This window comes from Acipenser ruthenus, chromosome 54 (genome assembly GCF_902713425.1).
Source record: "Acipenser ruthenus chromosome 54, fAciRut3.2 maternal haplotype, whole genome shotgun sequence".
Classification (NCBI taxonomy): Eukaryota; Metazoa; Chordata; class Actinopteri; order Acipenseriformes; family Acipenseridae; genus Acipenser; species Acipenser ruthenus.
In genome coordinates this window covers 7,809,951-7,831,094 of record NC_081242.1, presented here as the reverse complement: position 1 = coordinate 7,831,094, position 21,144 = coordinate 7,809,951, and the positions used below count along the sequence as shown (strand labels likewise).

Sequence of the window (21,144 nt, the reverse complement as noted above, 5' to 3'; positions counted from 1 at the left end):
TTGGAACGTTTTAGAGTAGTGTGGACAGAGCCTAATTTTAAATTAAAATTGGTTATAATTCTTAAATAGAATTGAATAAATCTGCGCGCATTACTTTCGTAATGTTTAGAAACGTTAAAACACCACAGGAGTGGCAGGTTTGTATATAAACACATAGACTTTATACACATAAATATAAAGAAAATCTGCTCTTTAGAAAGGTGTGTTGGCTCTGAAAAGAGCCTTTGGGTTCATTATTTCATCGTCGCTTTGTCTGATCACTTCTTTTTCGGAGCCGCCTTCTTCGCTGCGGGTTTAGCTGCCTTGGTTACCCGTTTAGGTTTAGGCGCTGCCTTCGCTTTCTTCGGGCTCTTCTTTACGACCTTTTTAGGCTTGGCAGCCGCTTTCTTCGGGCTCTTGGGCGCCTTCTTTACAGCTTTTGGTTTCGTCGCTTTCTTAGGAGACTTCTTGGGAGTCGCTGCTTTCTTTGCCGAAGCCTTTTTCGTTGGTTTCTTGACAACCGCTTTCTTTGCCGCTGGTTTCTTGGGAGCTGCCTTCTTCTTGGCCGCCTTCTCCTTGGCTTCAGCCGCCTTTTTGTTGATCTTGAAGGAGCCCGAGGCGCCGGTGCCCTTGGTCTGTAGCAGGGTCTCCTTGGTCACCAGGCTCTTGAGGGCTCTATTGACGAGGGAGTTGTTCTTCTCCACATCGTAGCCGCCGGCCTGCAGGATCTTCTTGAGCGCCGCCACGGACAGCCCGCTGCGCTCCTTGGAGGCAGACACAGCCTTGACGATGAGCTCCGACACGCTGGGACCCGATTTCTTGGGCTTTGCTGCGGTCTTCTTCTTGGGCGCTTTCGCCGGAACAGGAGCGACTGGTGCGGGAGCAGTTTCTGCCATTTCTAGGATTTTCAACAAAGACAAAACTATCTAATATACAAGCGAAATGCGAGACTCTTGTGTCTGTCAGAGAATGTGAGCGGAAAGGCGGAGAGCGGAACTTATCCACACGATGAGAACCGTGTAGACTCCACGTATCCCAGGCAACACACTCATTCTGAAACGTTCTGTCTTGTGTTTTCTACCCGCACAAAAGATACAATTTAATAGTGAAATGCGAACTAATATACAGAAACAACTGATGGTATTAAAATGGAAGGGTTTTGTTTACAATATAGCTCATTCCTTAACCAGGAGTTTTATTTCATTTTTAACTGAGATGACGAAATCCTCACTGCGCTTCAGCGAAACACATCAGTTCGCTCAGTACCTCGCTATATGTTTTTGAAATTAAATGGTGAAATCACGGTTTATAGTAACTGTGTACTTTGTTTCAAATCCCGGAAGGCTAGTCAAAGTCAAATGAATAAGTTTGAAGCGTGAGGTTTGTAAAACTGGACATTTAATCGCCTTTATGTCGGGTGCGGGTAACACACTTCAGCACACACCGCCAGCACGTCCCATTCTAATCGACTCGGAGAATTTCTTTGCTGTTTTATCACTTCTCTTTATCCATGACCCGCTCTGGTTACAGCAATTGAATTACCCTGGCGTCACCGCAGCATTGTCTTAGTAGTTTAATATTTTACAGGTGGTGTATTTCATAAGTCACGCCACTTCTATCTTCAGTTTAAGAGCAAGTGACGTCATACCATTCGTAATATTAAATGTAATTGCAATAAATAATAATGCTTTCGCCTATGTATAAATACAGGTAAAAAAAACATGCGGTAAATAGAACCCTCCATGTAGAAATATAATAAACAACTCCCAGTTGGATCTTAACATGTTTTCTCTTTATCAAACACATCGAGTCAATCGCAGTGAATTTGGGAATTCAGTACCGAGCTGCGTACTAATCTGCGGACTAGCTAGTACAGTACTATCTCGGGATCGTCATCAGCTCCGTACTAATTTAGTACCAATTGCATCGAAAAAAAAGATGCGGAACCAAGTTAATGATCAGATGATCCACAAGCTTCATATGGAGCTACGGATTCAGCTCTTTATTGAAGCGTTTTACCAAACAGGAACTGAAGGGGGCGCTCAAATATTGGTTTCAGTTTATTATATAATTCAAACTATATATATATATATATATATATATATATATATATATATATATATATATATATATATATATATATATATATTCAGTTTTGTTACATATGCAAATTACGTACTGAAATGAACTGAGCCACAAAAGTAAACAGGCTGAATTGCATACACACATACTGCATTATTCTTAAATCAAAGCGTACAATCTCATTTTCATAGAGGCACTACAATTAATGGTATGTAATTAATGAATGACTGACGTTGCTCTGTGAAAATGTATCTATATGAAGAAACATTTCTTTCAGATTCCAAAGAATTGTTAGCAGCTAACAAATATATTTGAGCCTTTCTTGCTAAATTGGGAAATAGTTCTAGATTTCTCCAAAATTCGGTCAAAGAAATTGCACTTCCGTTTATTTTGCATATAGCTGCTACCCTCCATTTCTGATTTACAGTAAACATCAAAATGTAACTTAACTGGGATATACTGACAGAACGATTAGGCTAGCGTGAAAGCATCTGCCCAGTTTTAGGTTAGAGTGAAAACGACTACCGTAATTTTACACACTGTATTGCCATAAAATGAGCCTTCGTGAAATGATTGAAAAAATACTGAAATTGCACAATTTATACTATTTATTTTAAGAATTAGAACGATGTTGACAAAGCGCAGCCCAATTACTGCCAGATTTTTTTCGATTTAGGATATGATGTTTTGCACGATGTCATTGTAAAGATGTGGCTGACACAGGCAGACAGGTACGTTTGGCTGTCAAGGCAACAGTGCCTCTAGTGAAATGTCTTTGCGACAGTGCTGAAAAGGGCTCGTTTTGTTCTGTATTTTTTAAACAATGAAACTATTTTAAGCTATCGTTTACAAACTGATATTAAAAAAAAAAAAAAAAAAAAAAAAACAAAAACGGGTGACAAGCGGGGGTACTGACGACTACACTAACGAGAAAGAGCCGAACAGTGATACAAGCCCTGTTAATGATTCCTAACCTAGAGATTGATGGCCTTTTAAAAATCCATAAACTAGCTGTTATATGCTAGAAACATTTTAATTATGCTCAAATTGCTAAATGTATATTAAGAATATAATTATAGTACAGCTCACGCGTAAAGTATTCAAGTTCCTTAATTACTGAATAATAAGCACTTTGAGAGAAGGGAGTGGCTCTTAAAAGAGCCTTTGTGTTTCACGGTATTTTCTTCAAAGGTTTTGCAGTTTAAGCGCGTTCCCCTCGGATGCGGCGAGCCAGCTGGATGTCTTTGGGCATGATGGTGACTCTCTTGGCGTGAATGGCACACAGGTTGGTGTCCTCAAACAGCCCGACCAGGTAAGCCTCGCTCGCCTCCTGCAGCGCCATCACAGCGGAGCTCTGGAAGCGCAGGTCAGTCTTGAAATCCTGAGCGATTTCTCTGACGAGCCGCTGGAAGGGCAGCTTGCGGATCAGCAGCTCGGTGGATTTCTGATAGCGGCGGATCTCCCTCAGAGCCACAGTCCCGGGTCTGTAGCGATGAGGTTTCTTCACGCCGCCGGTAGCGGGAGCGCTCTTTCGGGCAGCCTTGGTAGCGAGCTGCTTCCTGGGCGCCTTTCCACCGGTGGACTTACGAGCGGTCTGCTTGGTTCTTGCCATCTTCAACGCAGTATGTAAAACGCTGTACAATGACAAGAACCCGTATCCTGGAGAATATATAGAGGAACTGAGCTGCTCTGATAGGATACGAGTCTCTTAGGGCGGGATTATATTCCTCATTGGTTATATCCCAGATTCTCAATGACTGATTGGATCATTTGAATTTGGCGCGCATTCTATGAAACGGTCACTCTGCCCGCCCGGTTTGCGCTCCTTCTCATAGGTTCTGATTTTGTGCTTTGTCATTCACTCACAATAATCTCTTCTATTGAAAGACACATTTCATTGTTTTTTTTTAAAGAAACCAATCTAAGAAAATACCATATTAATTCATATTTATAAAGAACCCGTAGCTCACTTCTCACCTTGTGTTTAACAATCCAGTATCATGTAATAAGGTCATGTAAAAATACTTTTTATGTTAACAATCATGTGTTTAACAGCAAAAGCGTCAGACAACAAAATATTCCTCATCATTAGAAAGACAAAAAAATAACAAAGATTCAATTGAAATCAGTAAATACAAACAATATTACCAAATATATTCACAGAAAGTATTTCGTTTTTCAATTCGAACCAATTGGGGATATCAGACAGTGAAACGGTTTAGCATTAAACAGATAACATGCTCTCTTACTGAAAAAGTGTGTGTCTCTTAAAATAACCTTTGTAGTTTTAGAAGATATTAAAATTGGCTTCTGAGTAATTTGCTTGTTGTATATAGTATAGATATATGTGAGTGTGTGCATTTGAATAGAACACACTGATGACTCATTCATAAATGAAATGGGTTTTATTTTCACACACCACACATTTTATTTTTCCATTAAATGATTGCAAAAAATAAAAAAAAAGTTTGCTAAAAAAATATAAAAAGCATTTAAAATGGTATTTGTGGCAATTAAAACAAATTTGCACCCGCATTCTCATCTGACTGAGTTGTAGGAAGGTGGGGAGGGGGGGATTCTAAGAGGATCACGGATATATCCTCAGGGCATTCATTAATTACTGGGAAGGGTATGACTCTACACTGCCCTCTAGTGTCCAGCACAGACACCCCCATTAAGACATCAGTGAAGTAGATCAATAGGTCTCTAGAACATTTTTATCCTGCATTAATATGAAGCAAATCTTATCACTATATGCTTAATAGAAAATATTGTCACACACGAAAATCTCAAAATCTCAAAAACAAAACAATCTTCACCAGCCTGACCAAAACCTCAATAACAATCATTACGCTGAAAAAAATAGTTTCATTTTGCAGAACTGCAGCCCCTTCAAAACGTCTATCGGCTCCTATTCATCACAATGCTGCTGTTTAGAAAACCCCTGAATTTGAGCTGAGGGACTGTTTCAGACGAGGTAAACGTGTGGTAGAAGAGATCAATTCATTGAATGTCAAAAACAGTCACATTCTGGTATGAAATGACATCACACAATGTGAAATGACATCACACAGTTATCAGGAAACTGAAACACTCCTTTGATGATTCAGAAACCGTGCTCAAATCATTCTAAATCCATTCACAAGAGGGAGTTTTTTAGGGAGCAACATATTGATGAATAGAGGCCATTGTTATAAAGCAGGCAACCTCAGCAAGCTTATTTACTATGGAATATTTTTAACAGGAAACACTCAAGAATAAAGCTGCTCAAATCAGACTGGTCTTCATCAGGACAGTGCAACGTTATTCAAATCAGACCAGTTTTTATCGAGACAGCTCAATGTCGGGACACCGGTCTGACTGGTATAGTACCGGTCAGACCAGTCTTCATCAGGACAGTGCAACACTAATCCGGTTGAATCCAGGCTAAGGCACACGGCTGGTGAGTTCAATTCCCTCTGATGACTCCTGATCCTGCTCCTGATCCTGATCCGGGGTTTTCCTGAGACGGATGTCAGAGACACACAAGTTCAGAGTTCAGAGTTTAACTTCAGCAATAACAAAAACAGCTATAACTCTCCTGCAGATACTCCTACAATTTCAACGTGGTCGCACAGGTTGGTCACAATTGACCGATCCCGTCTCTCAATACAGCACTCTGTTGTCTTTTCTATGGCAAAGTTTTCAGAGTCCAAATACTTTACTATGTGTTAAAGAAAGCACAACTGTCTCTTGGCCGTTTTGGCAGTACAGCATTGTGGAAATATTATTATACAGTATATGTAATTTTATACAGCTCTGTATATGCCCTCATATTGCATTGAGAAAGTACCACGTTTGGAAGGGATGATGAGAGGCAGACAAGGAGGGCTGACCCCGTCTGTACACTTACTGGCTAAAACTGACTTACCTTGCCTCAGCAACAGCGAAACACAGGGAACCTAGAAAAGAACAATATATACATTCAGATCCTTCAATTAACACAAATCCATACAAACTTGTATAAAGAACAAGACGTTTATTAGTGTTGTACACAGCTTCTGTTGTGTAATGATTGTGTATCCAGGCGCTGTCAAACACTTCATTTCACACAATGATTTGAACTTTCGCATTTCATATTTTACTACACCAAAAAGCTGAAAAAAGGCATAGCAATTTGATGTATTTTTTTTGAAGACTTTTAAAAACTTTAAAAGAACCCTAAAGTTGCACAATATATACCACAGTATGATTTATTCTATTACTAAGATCTATAATTTGCTAAAAACAACGTAGTGCAGCAGTTTGTTAGAAAAATTGTATAGTGTAAAATAAATAAAGTACTTTCTTCAGCTGGTGGTAAACACAATTGGAGAATGATCAGTTAGATTGCTTAAAATACAAATATATATTATCAATACTGGCTATTAGTTAAGAGCAGAGATGAGTGGTTTATTTTTGGCACGGGATAAATAAAATAGTGTATAGCAGCACTATTAAAATGTAGTTTATTTGATGTTAAGTAAGCTTACTATTACACGTGGATTTTGTACAAAAAATATATTTATTCACTTACCTAAAAAAAATTGGAATACTGTAAATAACTTAAACATAACTACTTTGAGAAAGAGTAAACTATCCTGCTGCAGATTTTAATTTAGATATTGAAACTTCTACGCGCCGTTGAAAGTTTCCTTCAAAAAATATTATTAAAAAAACTGTATTGTTTGAAATGATCTTCCTCAGACACTGCTAAGATTGCAAGTATCATTGCTTGGTTTAGACTATAGTATACTACAAAGTCGGATGTAGTACCATGGGGTGCAGGGGTGCAGGGGTGCAGCGGGACATACCAATCCTTCCCCGAGGCCCATGACGGCTCTCGTTGGCCCTGGTTGTGTATTGTAAATGATGTGTGTTGCAAGGCTGAGATATTATTATTATTATTATTATTATTATTATTATTATTATTATTATTATTATTATTATTATTTTGATTGCGATATGCACGTTGTTTTATTATTTATATATTGCATGCACTTTGAGTTTTGATTTATTCACCAATTTCCTCAGGGCATTCATTAAATTACGGGGAAAGCTATGACTCTGCACTGCCCTCTAGTGTCCAGCACTGAACTTGATGTTTGCCGACCGGCGCATTGCTTTAAAAAGGCTTGATAGTAGAGAGAGAAAGGAAACAGGAAGAGGAAGAAGACCAAATAAAGGAACAAGGACAGAACCTGACCGCGGGAGCCACAGACCGGTCAAGCACAGCCAGTTACACACTGTAACAAAATTCCACAAACTTAGTTACTTTTCTGGCATAAATTTGACAGCAACTTTTCCGTAATTTCACGGAGGATAAAAATCCTATTTTTTTTACAGAAACATTATGTTAATTTACAGTATTTTACTGGAATCTATTTACAATACTTTGTAAAAAGTGTTTTATTCATTAAGATCCCATTTATCCCATAAATAAAAGTTCTGTCCATTCTTTGTATTACTACACCAATGTGCTGCTGACACCAATGTAATGGTTTGATTAAGAAATCCACACAGATTCTTAGGAAGCTGCATATAACCAGTGTTTTATTTATTATGTACCATAGGCACAGTCAAATCATTCAACAAAAAGCTTACAAAATGCTCTCCCGACCTATTCTTACCACTCTCTCAGAAACAGTTACACACAGGGTTAATGGCAACTCAAGTTGTTTTGTGTGGGTGTGTGTGTGTGTGTTTGTGTTACATGTTCCTATATGTTGCTACAACTGTTTAAGGTGTGTATTTTTTAAATTTACTTTGACATCCTGACCACTTTTTTTAACACGATTAAATTGCAGTCTACAGTGCTCTGTTTCCAAGATGGCTTCACATGTACCCTTCTGAAGAACTTCAGAACTACATTTCCCATCACCCCCATCATACATACGTGAGCAGGCGGATGATGGGAAATGTAGTTCTGAAGTTCTACCCCACGTAACATACAAATCGGCGACAGAAAGAAGTCTGTTACAAGTACTACTCTGTAAAAAAATATTTTACTGTAGCTATTTTAAACGGCAACTGTGTTTTACTGGGTTTTATTATTTTTATTATTGGATTTATTATTAGATGTGTACTGCCTGCTGTCTCAGCAGTCCACCTGCCATGTGTCTTTGGTTTGATTTTAAATTTGCCTGATGCTGTTTTTTAATCTTTGCACCGAAAAGTACATTTTAAAAGGAGAAAGGAAACTGGTATACTTGGACAAAGGAAGCATTGTCTGGGACTTTCATTGTATTTTAAAACCATTGTTTTAGACAGTGCTACTAGTGCAAGCTTGTTTAATAGCACTTTAATTCTAGACAATTTTATTTTATTTTCATAAAGAGAACCCACCTCTCCTCTCTTTTTATGTTATTGTTTTACTGTATGAAATATCCTAACCATACCTGTAATAAAACTTGATTTTATTGTCTGTCTTTCCTACCCCATTACTGGTGGTATCTGCTCTGCTCCCCAGTAAAGAGATCTCGATCCTGAATCATTTGTCCTTATGTCTGATTAACTTAAAGTGACGTAGCCCTGACTACAATACAGCAATTGAATATGTCAGCCATGTGACATGTGCATATGATATGATTTAATTGAATGATCTGCCCCAAAGACTGGGCTGTGCTGCTCACTCTGCAGAAAGCACAGGCAGAAGCCGTCTGGGAGTCTCACCTTGGATCCTGAAGTATTGGAGGAGCAGCAGAGTGAGCCAAATGAACATGATCAGAGTGAAGCTGACTCTGTAAGCAGCAGAAAGAGCTCTCTGCCAGGACACTGAGGGAAGGAAGCAAAGAAGGAAGGTACAGTGTGAGTATGTGCTGATGAGTTTTATACAGCTTGATTGGCCTGATAGGGACTCAAGAACACTGGCCTGTTCACACTCAATCAATAACAGTAGCCTTCAGCTTGCCACTCTATCACTGGAATGGCTGTTCTGCTGTAGAAACTCCAATGGGTTCTGAAGCAACATTTTAGAAGATACTCAGCAGCTTTTCATTTGAGCTGTTAAGAAGTTGAAAATAATTATTTATTTGAAATGGAATCAAAGCCGCATGTAAAGCTAAAACACATGGGCAGCAGTGTGGAGTAGTGGTTAGAGCCCTGATCGGAGGGTCGTGGGTTCAATCCCAGGTGGGGACACTGCTACTGTACCCTTGAGCAAGGTACTTTACCTATTTTGCTCCAGTAAAAACCCAACTGTGTAAATGGGTAATTGTAAGTAAAAATAAATTTTATCTTGTAAGTGTAAGTGTAATTGTAAGTCACCCTGGATAAGGGCGTCTGCTAAGAAATAATTAATAAATAAATTAATGTCAAATACACAGCACTGAATTTGCAAAGTATAAAAACACAGCGTCTGTGCTGTGCAGTGTTTGTTACCGATCCATTGTGTGGCAAAGGGTGGTGATTCTTTGCTCTGTTTAGGAAGAATCTCTTCAAAATGGGGAGAGAATTGGTTCACGTTTACAAAGGCACAAATTCGGGGATTTAAAAACAAACAAAGCAGAAGGGCCTCCTACATTTTGGTAGAGATAATAAATCAGTGTTCATCACTTCTCAAATGATAACTGCGTGATCCGTGTGTTACAGAGCCCTTCAGAGAGCCAGGACAGTCATTTAGAAAAAGACTTTACATCTTACGTTCCACTGTGATTAGCATCTCTGTGCTGTTCCTCCACACTCCCTGTGCTTGCACAGCACAGCTATAGTTCCCAGTGTGGCTCTTCTCAGCGCTGGCTATGCTGTACAGTGCAGAGTCAGTGCTGTTTGTCACAGGCTCCCCATCTCTCAGAATGGTGTAGTGGAGTTGAGGACGGGGGGTTTTGTTCACTGCTGCCTCACAGGTCAGGTTAAGAGCCTCTCCCTCCTCCACTGTGGCTCCTGGAGAGGCTGTCAGAGTCACCCTGGAGAACAGCTCTGAAACAAGACAACAAGGACACAGTCAGAGAGGGTCTGTGGCGAGTCAAACCAGGGGAAACCTCTTCCAGCTAGAGACAGTGCTGCCCGGAAGGACTGGGCATTTTAAATGATGAAGACATTCATTAATACAGCTGGACTGGACAGGTCTCTGTTTATAAAACTGAGCTGTTAGAATGAACCCACCTCTCACTGACAGCATTGCTAAGGAATCAGAGAGCCCCAGCACTCTGCACCTGTAGGTCTCCTCATCACTCTTTGAGACTCGATACTCAATCAACTCTGTGTCAGTCTTGGATAGTAACTCTTCATTGTTCTTGTAAAGCACGAGCCAGTGAGCTTTACGATTCTCACGGACCCAACACCTCAGAGGGTCTCCCTCAAACAAAGGCAGGGGGGGAGTCTGCAGGACCACCCAGTCATCTATAAAGACAGAAAGAGTTGAGCAGGGCTGAGAGCAGTGTTACACATTTTTTATCTTTTGAAATCTCATCATGTTATAAATTTATGATCCTCTATTACAGGAACATCCGATATAAGAAACCACCTTTGAACAAAAGGCCAACCTGACATTACCAGATTCAGAATGGGTTACTACCAAAGACCCTTTAAATAATATTGTAATGAGTAGAAGGCAGAAAAGCAGTTTGACAGTAAAAAATAGGATTGCTAGGTATGCTGATTGCAAACGGTTTGGTTTTCTATAGTCCCTTTCTCAACAAGTTGTAGCAAAGCACTGAATAATTACAAATAGGCCTCCAGGTCGAAAAGGAATGTTTTTAATCGACTTTTAAATATCGAAAGCGAGTCTGCCTGCCTCACGGATAAACAGAGAGAGAGAGAGAGAGAGAGAGAGAGAGAGAGAGAGAGAGAGAGAGAGAGAGAGAGAGAGAGAGAGAGACTCACACACTAGCAAGAAGAGACGAATACAGAGCGACTTCATTTTGGGGAGAGAAAGAAGAAACTAGAAAACTGTTGTGTGGCACATGACAGGGCTGAAGGAAACGGAAACTGATTTCTATGTAGAATTTTAATCCTGACCACATCTACAAGATGAGATAAACCAGCCCTGTCTCGGCAGACCAATAAGCCTGACTTCTATGTAAACTTACCGAAACTATAATAAGATCCAAAGTGGAAAATGATCTATATTGTAACATTATCCTGGGAGACAGTCAGCATGGTTTTAGAAAAATTAGATTGTGTCTAACTAACAAATTAAATTCTCTACATGCCAGTGACGATTGATTTGCTTCTTACTACAATGGACACCAACAGAGATATACAGTATTTGAATACCCTCTATTAGGTATTAAAATACTCATTAAATAAATAAAAAAAATCTAACTAAACTAAACGTCGCTCTGTAATATAGTAGAATAGGCTGATTCCCCAAAGTAACCCCTCAGTTTTAACTATAGTATATAAAATGCACTCTATGCAGTACAGAGAAGGAAGCCAGTGGTTAGAAACAATCTTAAGCTACTCAGATAATATTTCATAGACCCAAATGAAACAAATAGGTATATCTTTAAATTGTACTATTAAAGCTAGCAGCAGAATTAATAAACTGAACGTACAGCATCACACAGCGGTGAAATAAACAAAACACTAAAATAAACAATGCAGTTCTGTAAAGCACGCTGAAAAATAATGCGAAAAAGGAACAAGTTCAAAAATAAATGTCCAAGTCCCGAGCTTCGTCAGAAAAAAAATATATACTTACTAAAAAGAAACGAAACGGAATGGCCATTCACACAAAAAAAATACTTATAATCCAGCAGCAGATTGGGGAAAAAAAATTGGATAGATCTCACCCCGCTTGCTAAAGGAAGGCGGGCGGCTGTGTGGATGATCCTTTTGGTGGAGAAACTGATGCAAAACCACCATTGAAGAAAAAAAAATCAAACAATCATAATGAAGAATACAAAGCATCAGAAAAGAAAAAAGAAAAATAAACAGAACCACGACTGGTGGAGAAAGCAGCAAAATAAACGGTACACTTATTAACAAAAAAACAAGCATATGTTAGTAGAAGCTGCGTTTGTGTCACTATCTAAAGCCAAGCCGGTCTCCTCAGCTGCTATTGAAAACAGCAATGTGAGCAGCAGCAATTCATTTTGACTGGAGATCCAGAGACAGCTTCACTGCAATCAACAAGCTGATCATTAGTTTACAATACTCTCTCGCTGTTTACAGGTTTTCTGGAATGGAAATGACTTACTGGACACTGTTAAGGCGACAGCATTGCTGCGTTCCTGTCCCGATGCAGACTCACACCAGTACTCTCCACTGTGGTAATACCGAGTGTCTCTGATAGTGCAGGGATCCCCATTCCTCTTGCTGTTCTCATCACTGCATATTGCCTTTACATGTCCATATCTGTATCGTTTAAAACTCCACCCAGCAGAGCCCCCCTCCACCTCACAGCTCAGAGTGACTGTCTCTCCTGTGAATATCTGTGCCCAGGCAGGCTGCAGGGTCAGGACAGCCTTGGGACGAGCCTCTGAAACAGAGAGAGGACATGATTAGGGGCACTTTACCTTGTCATAGAGAAGGGAAAGACTGAAAGCAGCAATGACTCCAATTTACTTGAAGCTGTAAGACTAGTTTTATTGGTATTGTTGTGTCTCTGTGTGTCTCTGTCTATCTGTCTATGAGGGTGTGCCGTAGACACACAAAGATAGACACAGAGACAGAGACACAGACAGGATCACTGATGCAGACTCACACCAGTCCACGGCACTATGTACTCTCAGTAAACTCACCAGTAATGTTTAATCTCACAGGATCGCTGAACTGTGAGTAGAGTGCTGGATCTCCTCTTTGTACCTGACACCAGTACTGGCCCTGGTCAGACGCAGCTGCTGCAGGGATTGTGTATCTGTCACCAGTTACATTGCGGCCAGCAGTCTGCAGCACTGGAGAGTCCTCGCTGTCTTTGTACCAGAGAAAATTCATGTCAGGAGGACCAGGAGGCCCAGGGGGACCAGGAGGACCAGTGGGACCAGGGGGACCAGGGGGACCAGGGGGACCAGGAGGACCAGGGGGACCAGGAGGACCAGGAGGACCAGGAGGACCAGGAGGACCAGCACGACCAGGGGAACCACGAGGACCAGGGAAACCAGGAAAACCAGGGAAACGTCTATTTCCAATATTATTGGGATGACCAGGACGACCAGGACGACCAGGACGACCAGGAAGACCAGGAGGACCAGGAGGACCAGGAGGCCCAGCAGGACCAGGAGGACCAGGAGGACCAGGAGGACCAGTAGGACCAGGGAAACCAGGACGACCAGGAAGACCACGATGTCCAAAATAAGCACGAGCACCAGGAGAACCAGGGGGACCAGGGGGACCAGGAGGACCAGGGGGACCAGGGGGACCAGCAGGACCAGCAGGACCAGGATGACCACGAGGACCAACTAGACCAGAAGCACCAGGTACACCAGGAGGACCAGGCGGAGCAGCAGGACGCCACCCACAGTTCAAAGTGACTGACTCTCCAGTGAATCTCTCCAGGAATGGAGGCTCCAGGGTGAGTCTGGGCTTTGGCAGCTCTGTAGAAATAGAAAGATTATATAATGACTGCAATCTTTCTCTTTCAGAGCAGCAGTAGGAACACTTGCCATGGCTCCATAAATGAAGTGTAAAGCAGCTAGCAGATCAACACCAGCATGTTTTATTATAACATTTGACAGAAACTTTCTGACTCTCTTTCTGAAGTGATTGCAGTATTCACTGGGTGTCACAGTGATGATTATTATATGGACACTCATCAGCTCTCTCTCTGGCTCTTTATCTCTCTTTTACCAAAACATCTCCAGGAGCAGCTGAGAATGTCACGGGGCTGGCAGGGTTCACACTTCTATATCAGCTATGGCGTTAAACTAAAACAAGGCAATTCACAGCTTGCCATGAAAGTGAGTCAAATCTGAATCTTACAGTTGAGACCCCAGTCCAGCACATATTTTGGGAGATTGAGGTTATATTTTAAAAGTTATTTTATTATTTAAAATTGCAGGTTTTTAGTTTGTGATTTGTTAATTACTGGGCTAATCTGACATGGATTTCCAAAGTGCTGCTCCTGTTCTGTTCACCCGCTTATCAGTACTCTCCCCACACCTCCACTCTCACACTGTCCCTGCACTGCTTTACAAAAATATCTCATTAACGAAATAACTATAATAGAATTATACAAAAGCTACATGTTTATCAAGGTTAACAATTTTCATGTTATCTTTAGTATTTTTGTAATTACATGTTGAAATACAAGAAGAGGGACATGTTCACTTGTTTTTCCTTCAGTCTGGAGTGCCTTTTGGAGAGAGGTGCTCCAGATTTAGAGAAAGCCCTCTCACTTGGCACTGAGTTAGCAGGAATACAAAGATACCTCTTAGTCAGTTTCAGGAGGTCCTGGCATTTTTGCCTGGTCTACGTTTACACTGGCCTTCTCAGTCAGCGTCTCTGTGTATTCCCAATCACGGCAACCCGAATGCATAACCAAGTGCAGTACAATTCCCCAAGGCCCGCCTCTCAGCCACTCAGAGAGAGGGAAAGCCAACACACCCTCTTCCCACCTCTCCTTGTCACTGCCATGATTGACAGGCGGATCTACGAGGCTTCTGCCCTCTTCCTGCAGTACCACGCATGCGCCAGAGAGTCAGCACAGATCTACCCTGTTACCGTTGTCCACAGTGTTTTTTTTAGTAATAGTCTATACATGGTTGGTCAAACGAGTGACTGTGAAATACTAAACATGTGACAGTGTGAAAACAGATAGTTGCACAGCTCTTTACAGATCACCCTCTCTCCATCGCGTTAATAAACACTGATGTACTCACCATCCAGTTGAGATTCAGCATTCCCGATGGGATCTGTCAACACGATGAAAAGGACACTGTTACCATGGACACAGACACACACTCAGGGGCGATCGCACCCCTTCCTCAAAGTGAATTCCCACATTGTTCAGGTGTGCTCTGCTCCCTGGACCCTTTCTGAGCGTGTCAGCTCTGCCCTGCCCTCTGACTGTGTGTATATTGCACTCGTTCAAGACCTCTTTCACATAGCCACTATTTATTAGCAGGTTTGACTGTCCCTCAAAGTGTTAAAATCTCCCGTTCAGTTCTCAAACGTTGAGTTTCCTCTCTTATCTTTTCTGTCCATCATGTAATCTCAGCGCTCAGCTCTTATTGGCTGACTCAGTGTCTTCACTGATCTGATACCTGCTGCTCAAGATCTCAATCAAACTGTTTCCATCATGAACTTTTACTGACAGGAAAACAAAATGCAACATGCACAATCTTAGAGATGAAGGAGATGACACTCAGGCTGCTATTAAAATTGTGTTTATTAACAGCGCAGCCAAAACTTGCACTACAGAAGCACTGGAGTAACTACTGTTACTGCGCTTCTACTGTGAACACTGTAAACACAATAAGTATACTTGCTACAGTATAACTGAAGTGACATTTTAACCTGGGAGACCACAGTGAGAAAGAATGAGGACTGGCATTTTGTGCAAGGGGATTGCAGCTGAAAAACAGAAACTGCAGACAGAAAATCGCCACCCTTTCACAGTGTCTGAGAATGAGAACACACTGCCTGAGTTATACCACTGATGCTGAGTGTGTGTGTATGCGTATACATGCAAGTCTAATTATAAAGTGAGAAGTTTTAAGCTAAAGTATAAATTCTACAAATGGCAAAGCCAGTCTAATGTAATTATTTCTTCTTATCAGTCATTATTTGATATAGTCTTAATGCTTTAGTTTAGATTACTAACATGTTAACATATATATATATATATAGCAAATATGTTTTTATTGTGAAATAGTAGGTAATGGTAAATAAATAAATAAAAATACACTAAGCCTGCCTATTACACAACCAACCTCAATTTTCTCATAAACATAAACACCTGCCTTAGCAATGTCAATTGGGACTGATTCACCTGCCTTAGCACTGTCAATAGGGACTGATTAACCTGCCTTAGCACTGTCAATAGGTACAGCACAGTACAGTAAAGCACAGTTAACACAATGAACCAGTCCTTTCTCAAATCTTATTGCTTTAGTATTTCGAGAGAGAGAGAGAGAGAGAGAGAGAGAGAGAGAGAGAAGTAGTGACCCAGAGTGTACTGTAACAGATTAATTAATCTTTTTGAAGCAACCAGGTACAGCAATGAAGAAAAACAAATTAAATTATCTACATTATTATTATTAATTTCTTTGCTGACGCCCTTATCCAGGGCGACTTACAATTGTTACAAGATATCACATTATTTTTACATACAATTACCCATTTATACAGTTGGGTTTTTACTGGAGCAATCTAGGTAAAGTACCTTGCTCGAGGGTACAGCAGCAGTGTCCCCCACTGGGGATTGAACCCACGGCCCTCCGGTCAAGAGTCCAGAGCCCCTAACCACTACTCCACACTGCTGCCCTACATGCCAGTGACGATTGATTTGCTTCTTACTACAATGGACACCAACAGAGATATACAGTACTTGAATAACCTCTATTAGGTATTAAAATACTCATTAAATAAATAAAAAAATATAACTAAACTAAACGTCACTCTGTAATATAGTAGAATAGGCTGATTCCCCAAAGTAACCCCTCAGTTTTAACTATAGTATATAAAATGCACTCTATGCAGTACAGATAAGTGGGATACTCACACACTAGCAGGACGAGACGAATCCAGAGCGACTTCATTTTGGGGAGAGAAAGAAGAAACTAGAAAACTGTTGTGTGGCACTTGACAGGGCTGAAGGAAACGGAAACTGATTTCTAAGTAGAATTTTAATCCTGACCACATCTACAAGATGAGATAAACCAGCCCTTTCTCTGCAGACCAATAAGCCTGACTTCTATTATATGTAAACTTACCGAAACTATAATAAGATCCAAAATGGAAAATGATCTGTATGGTAACAGTATCCTGGGAGACAGTCAGCATGGTTTTAGAAAAATGACATTGTGTCTAACTAACCTGCTTGATTTTTTTTGAGGATGCAACATCGACAATGGATAATTACAAAGCATACGACATGGTTTATTTAGATTTCCAGAAAGCTTTTGACAAAGTCCCACCTAAAAGATTCATTCTCATACTTAATACAGTAGGGATTCAAGGAAATGCATGCACATGGATTAGGGAGTGGTTAAAATGTAAAAAACAGAAAGTGCTGATTAGAGGAGAAACCTCAAAATGGAGCGAGGTAACTAGTGGTGTACCACAGGGATCAGTATTAGGTCCTCTGCTATTCCTAATCTACATTAATGATTTAGATTCTGGTATAGTAAGCAAACTTGTTAAATTTGCAGACGACACAAAAATAGCAGGAGTGGCAAACACTGTTGCAGCAGCAAAGGTCATTCAAAATGATCTAGACAGCATTCAGAACTGGGCAGACACATGGCAAATGACATTTAATGGAGAAAAGTGTAAGGTACTGCCTGCAGGCAATAAAAATGTGCATTATAAATATCATATGGGAGATATTGAAATTGAAGAAGGAATCTATGAAAAACCTAGGAGTTTATGTTGACTCAGAAAAGTCTTCATCTAGACAATGTGGGGAAGCTATAAAAAAGGCCAACAAGATGCTCGGATATATTGTGAAAAGTGTTGAATTTAAATCAAGGGAAATAATGTTAAAACTTTACAATGCATTATCTAGAATATTGTGTTCATTTCTGGTCACCTCGTTACAAAAAGGATATTGCTGCTCTGGAAAGAGTGCAAAGAAGAGTGACCAGAATTATCCCGGGTTTAAAAGGCATGTCGTATGCAGACAGGATAAAAAATTGAATCTATTCAGTCTTGAAAAAAGAAGACTACGTGGTGATCTGATTCAAGCATTCAAAATTGTAAAAGGTATTGACAATGTCGACCCAGAGGACTTTTTCGACCTGAAAAAAGGAACAAGGACCAGGGGTCACAAATGGAGATTAGAAAAAGGGCCATTCTGAACAGAAAATAGGAGGCATGTTTTTACACAGAGAATTGTGAGTGTCTGGAACCAACTCCCCGGTAATGTTGTTGAAGCTGACACCCTGGGATCCTTCAAGAAGCTGCTTGATGAGATTCTGGGATCAATAAGCTACTAACAAACAAACGAGCAAGATGGGCCGAATGGCCTCCTCTTGTTTGTAAACGTTCTTATGTTCTTATGTTCTTAAGTGTACTGCACAGTATCGTATAACTTTCTCAGGACCCCAAGCCTAAGTTCTCCATTTATCTGTCTGGTATGCATTTCCTTGTTGTCCAGAGTTTCACAGGGAGCATTTGTACAGTAAACAGAAAAAGGACCTGACCTCCAGACCTCTATTGCTAGTATGCATTCTATCCCTAATATTAAACACGGTTACAACTTTAAGTATAATAAAATTATAATAAAAAGCCACATTAGTAGCTCACATTCGGATGCAGTCTCGCATTTATACTTTGTATCATCGAGTCGAGTAATTGTGGCAGAATCTCAACTACATCCATTTTCCTATTCAACTTCTTGTTGAGACTCTGCCACCATGATGATTTCCATTACATGAGAGTAGATTTGAACTCGGCACTCGCCAAGATAAGCACCAACTAAGACATAGCTTTACAGTAAACTAATGTGATCCATCTGCATCTCCATCCATTTGCGTTTCCTTCCATATGATGATGTAGATACCCTTCTGCCTGGTGCTGATGACTGAAGTGTAATGCTGGCTCCAGGGACCAGTTTATTTTGACTCCCAAGAGCATCAGCACACACAACGGCTGCGGTGCTGGCTCCAGGGATCAACCACAGTGCGGTCTCCCCAGCGCATCAGCATGACAACCGTCTGGATTGAGCTAAGTAGGGTACATCTCTGGGGTCTTCAAGTGGGCACCTTCCATCCTCTGTGTTTAGTCGGCTAGCCCACGACACTTCAAGAGGGCTTGACGGTGATTCTGGTGCCCCAGCATCACCTCCCTCCGTCCCCCTCTCAACTCAACCCAGCTTACTTACCTGTACATCAGCGTTTCTTTCTTTCTATTGTGCTTGAGATCCCCAACCGGAATCTTTCCGTCTCAACCACAGCCAGTTGCTGCTCTTCTCTGCTGCTTCAGATAAGTTCTTCACTATGTGATGCAACTCTTGGCCACTGAATCCGATGTTTCTGAGAAACCGGGTTGTAGAGTGTGCCACAAATCCTTGACAACCCACCTCCACTTGGTAAACCCAGACTCTCCATCCTCGCTGTTCCGCTTCAGAGGCTAATTGAGCATACCTCAGTTTCTTCCTCTCATACGCCTCATCTACAGCATCCTCCCACGGCACTGTTAACTCTACCAGGTGAACAAGGCATGCTGATCCAGACCACAAGACAATATCTGGTCGAAGGTTAGTGGTGCCAATCTCAGGTGGAAAAACATCTGCCAGCATTTCCCAGTCTCTAGCAGCTTCCAGTTGTCCTGGGCGAGGCTTGGTTTTAACACCGTTTCTTGGCGGGTTGCTCTACTGGGCAGAGGAATGTTGTCTTTTGTGTGTAATATTTTGATGTTACTGAACTGTGTCCTTTAGATCCCCGTCGTACCATCTTCCAATAGTGTCATTCCACCATGAGGTACGTTGGAAAAGTAAACTGATGGGTACAGAGATGTATAAGTTAGGTCACGGGCAAATCATTTACAACCAACTGTTTTGCTCAGATTGTAGTGCCCCTGTGAATAACGCACCTATTGAGCTGTAAAAGATCGATATTCCTGGATTGTTTCTGCTATTCTCTCTTCTAGGAGAGGTTTTACAATGCTCCTTGAACACTGTTGTGATGCTTGTAAAATTACATTGGATGTGTGTTAATGCTAAGTTAAAAGGAAGTTGAGGGGTGGATCAAATAATTGTAAATATTAATACCTACCACTTCGTTTCTTTATTAGGATTAAGATCATGTACTGTTTGTTTGTTTGTTTTCTCGCACTGGGAGCTTAAAATGGAACATTTAAAAATGTAAACATGTCCGACGACTGGAGACTGCTGGTGTTGTATACAATAGTTGTCACCATAAAAATTTACACCCCAACTTCCGTTTCCGTCACAGGAGTTTTTTGCTGGAAAGGAAAGTTAATCAATCACCAAAACGGTGTTGAGCAATGTATTCATTCTACATTTATTAGCTGGAGTGGCTGGTTTTATTCTGTGTAGAAGAAGCAACGCTATCGGAAACAATGTCTTAACAAAATTGTATGTATAACACTGTCGTGGCAAAATAAATAATTAACTGCACAGGCAATGTTTTCATGTTGAAAAATTACGTTTTATTCAAAAATTATAAAATAATGTAATAAAAAGCTTAACATTGTCTAAACAGCAAAGAAGTAATACTGATCGGCTGCTCACTACACTACCTGTGAATAGAACTCACTGAACAGCGGTGCAACGTGACGGATTTGATTGCGAGAGTGCGATTTAATATTAACATAATATAAATAGCGACATTAACTTATTAGTGGCTCCAAGTAAGCAATAATAAATAATAATGAAAAGCACAAACATATTCATTATCATTATACAAGTATTAAGCAGATATTCATTTTAGCAAAGGTGCAAGTTACACATTTCGCATTTTTCTTTTTTCAATTTAAGGATAATTTAAAAATCCTATACTGTCTCAAGGCGCAGTTCTCTTTGGTCGGATTTCTTTTGATATTATACATTTTGAAATGTATTTATAAAACAAAAGGATCAGTAGTAGTTTGATCTATTTTAAACTCGGTCTTTAGTGCGTGTATTTTTGTATTACAACAGAAGCTGTATGAAATGGGAGGACATTTGCCCGGTGGGTATTGAAAACATGTTTTGAAACGTAATTATAGAAGTTAAAATGCCTAAATAACACGTACCAACTGTGTAATAAAATGTTTAACAAGGCAAAATAAGGTTTAACTCTTTAAAAAAAATTGTGGGCGGCTCTGAAAAGAGCCTTTGTGTTCAAATGTAGCCGATGAAAATCCTTAACCTCCGAATCCGTACAGAATGCGAGCCCGGAAATTCGCTTCACTCCTCCGCGGCGAGCCAGACGGCGGATAGCGGGCTTAGTGATGCCCTGGATATTATCACGGAGCTGAAGTGTGTTAACCGCACCCGACATAAAGGCGATTAAATGT

At 40.6% G+C, this 21,144-nt stretch overlaps 3 protein-coding genes across 3 annotated transcripts; all 3 read right to left on the bottom strand.

Moving 5' to 3' along the window:
• Positions 1-205: 205 nt before the first annotated feature.
• LOC117398205 (histone H1-like) lies at positions 206-985 on the bottom strand. Its single transcript, XM_033997190.3, has one exon. The coding sequence runs from the start codon at positions 873-875 to the stop codon at positions 258-260; it is 618 nt and encodes a 205-aa protein (XP_033853081.3). The 5' UTR covers positions 876-985; the 3' UTR covers positions 206-257.
• A 2,222-nt stretch (positions 986-3,207) lies between these two features.
• On the bottom strand, positions 3,208-3,726 carry LOC117966581 (histone H3). The gene has a single exon (XM_034912922.2). It carries the CDS (start codon positions 3,671-3,673, stop codon positions 3,263-3,265), a length of 411 nt encoding a protein of 136 aa, XP_034768813.1. The 5' UTR covers positions 3,674-3,726; the 3' UTR covers positions 3,208-3,262.
• A 1,761-nt stretch (positions 3,727-5,487) lies between these two features.
• Positions 5,488-21,128, bottom strand: LOC131723266 (immunoglobulin superfamily member 1-like). The gene is made up of 9 exons (XM_059016887.1): positions 21,011-21,128; positions 14,841-14,873; positions 12,765-13,556; positions 12,221-12,502; positions 10,183-10,419; positions 9,721-9,996; positions 8,752-8,853; positions 5,972-6,002; positions 5,488-5,563 (listed from the first exon to the last, which is right to left on the bottom strand). Exons 1-9 carry the CDS (start codon positions 21,126-21,128, stop codon positions 5,488-5,490), a joined length of 1,947 nt encoding a protein of 648 aa, XP_058872870.1.
• Positions 21,129-21,144: the final 16 nt, after the last annotated feature.